Source organism: Orycteropus afer, unplaced genomic scaffold (genome assembly GCF_000298275.1).
Source record: "Orycteropus afer afer isolate SDZICR_OR568_19922 unplaced genomic scaffold, OryAfe1.0 scaffold00108, whole genome shotgun sequence".
NCBI classification, from domain to species: Eukaryota; Metazoa; Chordata; class Mammalia; order Tubulidentata; family Orycteropodidae; genus Orycteropus; species Orycteropus afer.
Window position 1 is genome coordinate 6,871,501 of NW_006921695.1, and position 6,273 is coordinate 6,877,773.

The window sequence follows — 6,273 nt, forward strand, 5'->3', positions numbered from 1 at the left end:
ATTCCAAGTTCCAAATTTCTATACTTACATATTTGGGGCACAATTATTAAGAGCGATAGTGCTGTGGCAAAGGACAGGTTTTCACCTACTCCACTTCAGCCTACTATACTGAATTTTACTTACTATTAAAATTCTTAACTTTTATTTCTGAAGACCAAAAAGAATTAGCTCCCATAAATCCCTTATTTAGTGTATCTTTGGCCAATAATAATAGCAAAATTTTGCTTACAGAATTGAAGCCTTCCTACAACACTTTTAAATTTTGTATTTTCCCATCAGCTCTTATGTTTCAGAAATACTCATTTATTTCCCCTCTCATTACAGGGATGAATGAATACCTCTCTGCTTCATGAATGAAATAATCTAATTCCTGTTTCTCTCAAATTTTCACCCTCTGGAGACTCACTCACACTGAGTAATAAATTCATTGACAAGTATGTAAGTCAGATTTTACTCATACATGGCAATTCCTTAAGGAAAGTGTCAGTGTCATGAATTTAATTTTCTAAATTTCATAATCCTTGATAAATGGAGACACCTTAAAGTCAGTTTACACTCTTTTATATAGGATTTCAGAGCATACTTCAAATAGCTTAAGATAAGCCATATTAAGTAGCTTAGTCCCTTTTCATAATTAAAAAATCTACAAATATCAGAATATTTCTGTTTTTCTCAAACTAATAAATAACAAGTCTTAAAACATCTGCAGATATAAATCATTAACCTCTCAATTCATTCTGCCTCACTTGGACTGTTGTACAATACAGATCAACAAACTGAATAAATTTATCAGTCTAATATAGTTGCTATAATGCTTTCACAAATTCCAATTCTATAATTTAGGGTACTTTCGTATTTATTTTAAAATATACAAACAGATTAAACTATTAATATAAATATTTTCTCTCAAATATGTAATATTCTTATGTAAAAGAAAAGGTTTCGAAACATTTACAAAGCAATCTAAAGGTAAGTAAACCTGATTTTTGGATCATTACATTAACCAAAATAATTTTCCAGAGAAGCTCCTATTTAAAAGTAATGCTCACTGGCTTCTTCACATCAACACTTTTAAGATGGGTCCAGATCCACTGTCTTTACTTGATTTACTTCAGGGATCATTTCCAATGAAAAAAGTATTTTAGAAAAAGGTCTCACGACAGAGTGGACAGGTGGATTTGTTGCTAGACGTAAACCATTTGTACTGAAACAGAAAAAGGTTTTAATGTTAAAATAAATTTTTAAAGCTGACATCTTAAAGACACACATCTAAAGTAATCTTAAAATAATCAAGTGAAAAAAGGAAAATACTAAAATACTTGTTCTCTCCATTTATCTCCAAAAACAACATAACTGAGTATTACTTCTAAAGCTACACTACTAATGATTCTTTTTATCTAGGCTCATGCAAAGGAGCCCTGGTGCCGCATTGGTTAAGTGCTCAGAAGCTAACTGAAAGGTCAGTGGTTCAAACCCACCAGTCGATCTGTGGGAGAAAAGACTTGGCAATCTGTTCTTGTAAAGATTTCAGCCTAGGAAACCCTACAGGGCAGTTCTATATTGTCCTATAGGGTCGCTATGAGTCAGAATCAACTTAATGGCACACAACCACTAAGAAGGAAGATCTCCTGGGAAGCAATGGAACATAGGGCAACTTTCCTTTCAATATGATGCCTGAAAAGAGTAAAGCGTTTTGATATCAGAAAGCAGAAAGGTGTAAAATCTTTAACAGCTTGCAAGTTTTAAAGCCTGTCTCTCATCTATAAACTAGGAATCAAATCATCTTCTACTTCTTTCTGGAGATAAAATGAGAACAAATATATGTTCTCATACACAGACACACACGTATGTGTTTGTACAAACTCCCATGCATACACACAGTTGTTGTTAGCTGTTTGAGTCAATCCTGATTCATGGTGATCTCATGCACAATGGCATGAAATGTGGCCTGGTCCTGTGCCATCCCCCATGGTCAGCTGCAGATCACACCAGTGTGAACCATAGGGGTTTTTCATTGGCTGATTTTCAGAAGCAGATCATCAGGCCTTTCTTCCTAGTCTATCTTAGGAAACTCCACTGAAACCTGCTCAGCATCACAGTAACACACAAGCCTCCAGCAACAGATGGTTGGTACAGTGTGTGAGGTGCACTGGCCAGGAATCAAATCTGGGCCTACCACATGGAAGGTGAGAATTTTACCACTGAACTACTAATGCCTCATAATACATACAAAATACACACATACATATACTTGTGTGTGTGTTTTTGTACATACACAGAATTACCTTGGTCTTTGGTATGCAAATATTAGGGTTTTTTTTTTTTTCCTTCCCTCTCCTCTAAACTTTCTATTTCTCTTATACCTTAAAAAGTGAACTTCCCTCCAACCATCAACATTCCTGCTCCCAGTCCCAATTCTTTGTCTCTAACATGCTCTACATTTCACAAGACAATCTATATCTTGAAAGCTAAGAGCTATAATAGAAACACCCATTTATTAAAGTGCTTTGCTGCTATCAGTCTCAGTAAAGTACTGATTACCTTTTTCAAATTTTAAAAAATCACTTTTCAACGTCTCCCATTAACTTAAGTCTGACATTCACTGTTTTCTTTTCCAAAGTTAGGTATCACATAATATACACTTAACATGCACAAAATAGTACAGAAGATCATTTCTTTAGACTTACCAAACAGGCTGAATGGAACTTTTTCTTGCATGTTCTACAGGCTTTTTTGGGTAGAGAATAGTTGAAACCATGAATGACTGAGAAACAGATCATGCAATCTTCAACACCCTCAAAGCGTTTATCGACATTATTTTTCCATAATGCTAAGCCTTCCATAATACTTCCATTCTGTTAACAAGAAGGAAAAAAAAAAACCTCAATATATACTACATACCATCAATGTTATCTGTATTAAATTTCTCAATTTTTCAAAGCTAAATTGTAATTCTAAGAAGAGAATCTGCTTGGCTATCCTCTTACCTCCTAAGCTTTGAGTACTGCCTTTTAAAATGACCACTTAAATTTTAAGAAACAGATGTGATTTTTTCCCTTTAAAGACAGACTCAAAAGAACAGCTTCTACACCAATAGTGTAAGTCTTTTAGTCTCAGGTTGTTTCATGACACCCTTTTAATGATTAAATCATTTAGATCAATCAGTTCTCCTAAGTTTTAACTGACAGTGATGAAATTATCGCAGTTTCTCAACTACTGATTTATTCCAGCTTTACATACAATACTGGTGGACACATTTGTTTTAAAATAACTTTCCTTTACTGCAGAATGCCTGTGAGGTATCACAATGTGAAAGTACAACTAGAGAAGATCTACAATTTGTGTAAAGGTCAAATACTCTGTCTTTGACAGTACTGAGATTTCTCTAACCACAAAAGAGAGTTGAAATGTTAAAAGTAGCTCAGAAGGCATTCACCTGCCCAGTATCTTACAAAAAGATTCATTCTCAAATAATTTCCTTAATAAGGAGCCCTGGTGGCACAATGATTAAGTGTTCAGCTACTAACTTTTGAAAAGTCAACGGTTCAAACCCACCAGCACCTCTGCAAGAGAAAAGACTTAGTGATCTGCTCCCGTCATTACAGCCTAGGAAACCCAATGGGGCAGTTCTACTACCATACTGAATCACTAAGTTGGAATCAACTTAATGGCATATGACAACACATATCATTCTACATTTTGTACATGAGGTAAAGTCAATTCCTCTCAAACATCAGAGAATGGGAGCTTTAAAAATTAAAAACGCTGGCACGTTTAAGTCATTTAGGCATATATCTGTGATTATCCAACAACATATTTTTATTTTAAGCACAAGAGATACATTTTAGGTTGTACTGCCTAAGGCATTTGACTGCTAACCAGAAGGCTGGCAGTTCAAACCCACCAGCCACTCCTTGGAAGGAAGGTTGGGCAATCTACTTCCATAGTGATACCACCTCAGAAACCCAAGGAGGGGTCGCTATGAGTTGGATCCAACACGGCAGTGGTTGTGTTTTGCAGTTTGCCTGCTAAAATAGTAGATCATCAGGCTTTTGCTAGTTTGGAAAACCAAACTTATAAGCAGAAACTTACTTGATGGGTGAGGTAAGTGCTTAACTGCAGCATCCAGTTCCGCCACTGCTGCACAGCCACTCCAACTCTTTTCCCACTTTCCACCGTTATTGAACCCAGTGGGTAATTTGAAGGTAGCTGGATTATAAGTTCAATAACTATGTCCTCAATAGTATAAGTAGCCATTACTTCTCGAGTGGCAGCTCGAGCTTTAACCTGCAACACATGGATTTTGGGGTAATATTTTTCCCTGAAATTACTTTCATTCAAAAAACATTTCAATAGGTTGACTATTAGCAGCCAAAGTTTTCATTCAAAGGAAGTGCAGCTAGACATATTCATTCATTTGACATAAGAAACTTAGTAAAATAAATAGCTTTAAATACCTGGAATATTTTATAGTGATTTTATGACACTGAAAGCTCAATACAGTTAAGACACAAATTATTATCCTTTACTAACATATTGTTCTGATTACTAACATATTGTTCTGACTTTCCCATTTTCAGGCTGAAAACCACAGAATCATCTTCTACTCCTCCTCCTACTTTATCCTTGATATTAACTAGCTACAAGTTCAGCTAAATCACCACCATAAAATATCTCTCATCCCTGTCCTTTTACATTCCCAATGACACTGCCTCCTCATTGCTCATAATGTCTACACCAAGAGTCTTCTCTAACTACTCATTGGAATCCAATCTCTATGCCAATAGCCCTTTCTATATATTGCAATCAAAGCAATTTCATAAATCCTAATTCTGACCATGCCACTGTCTGAATGAAAACTCTTCGGTGGCTGAAGAGTACCAAATCTCTTAGACTGTAATTAGAGGGGTACTTCAATATGGCCCTAACTCATTGTTCAAACAGTCTGCTTGCCTGACTATTCTCCATCAGGAATCCTACTCTACATAAACACTGGGTTATTTATCATTTCCTCGGCAACCACAGAAGTTATATTCTCACCTCCATGTTTGTTTTTGCTATACTATTTTCTCTGTATCAAATACCTTTCCCCTCAGTTTTCAACTAACAAAATCTTGCCCATCTCAATGTAATCTTCCTCCATGCAGTCTCACCTAATGCCCTTTGCCTGATAAAACCTTTTCCCACTCTGATCCATTAGCATGCTGTCTCTTAATGTAACACTTGCCAGCTTCCAATACAAAACAACAATATCAACATTGGTCTTTTCCCTCTGTTAGGTTTTATGCTATTATAGAACAGGAATCCAACCTATTGAACTGTTTGTTTCCTAGGCAATTGGCCCATAGATTCCAATATATGCTTTATATGAACTTACAGATGCTCAAAAACTATGTGGTGAGTAAATAAATCTATAAAATTACACCATCATGTCAATCCATACTTTAAGCAATTTTGACACACAAAATTCCAAAAACAGAACAGACAATTTTTATAAATTCAGAACCAAGGACTACAATTTTGTGATATTTTTGTGATGATATTCATTATAATGACAGACATTACCAATATTCGAATAACTTTTCTAGAGAAAGCTGAGCGAATACTAACCGTCATGCCATTAAAGAGTTGTGTACTTGTTTGTACAGAAGATATTTCTTGAAAAGAAAGCACATTGCTGACATACTTGCTTGTAAATCTATCTACAATATTGAAAATACGCTTCTCACTACTATTCCACCACAGCCTAACCATAGCGGGCAAGTCTTTCAATGTCATATGATAGACTGAACAAGCCAAGTGTGGAATTTGGTATGGAAGAGTTGCTGTTTCTGAGGAAAAAACAAATTCTTAGTTAGTAACATGTATTTCTTACATAGAATAACAGACCAATATTACTATTTTCCTTAGAAAATCATCTGCAATTTCTCAACAATAGTGGCATAGCTCATAAAACAAAGAAACCAGAACCCATAGAATACCAGCTTCCTCCCACATTTTCAAAATGAACCATAAAATCACAAAAAGTAGAGTGAAAATCTCAACTGACACAGAAGAATCTGCCTATAACTAGCATTCTATATTTCACATGAATGACCACTGATAAAATACAACACACACACACACACACACACACATCTTTGTTCAACAGATTCACTAGGAGTATTTATGAGAAGCAAAAAAAAAAAATTATGATTTAGGACTGATTAAAGTTTTAAAAGTTCTTTGCAGTTTGTTTCAGGATTGGGCTGATTAGTGCTATCTACCAGGTTA

General features: G+C 35.3%; 1 protein-coding gene across 1 annotated transcript in view; it reads right to left on the reverse strand.

Annotated features, from left to right (window-relative positions):
- Positions 1 to 1,141: 1,141 nt before the first annotated feature.
- LTN1 (listerin E3 ubiquitin protein ligase 1) overlaps positions 1,142 to 6,273 on the reverse strand; it is a 135,362-nt gene continuing 130,230 nt past the window's right edge. Inside the window, exons 27-30 of the mRNA XM_042781334.1 lie at positions 5,611 to 5,831; positions 4,093 to 4,287; positions 2,688 to 2,855; positions 1,142 to 1,204 (exon numbers count right to left, since the gene is read on the reverse strand). Coding sequence (XP_042637268.1) covers positions 1,142 to 1,204; positions 2,688 to 2,855; positions 4,093 to 4,287; positions 5,611 to 5,831 — 647 coding nt within the window. The remainder of the gene's footprint in view (positions 1,205 to 2,687; positions 2,856 to 4,092; positions 4,288 to 5,610; positions 5,832 to 6,273) is intronic.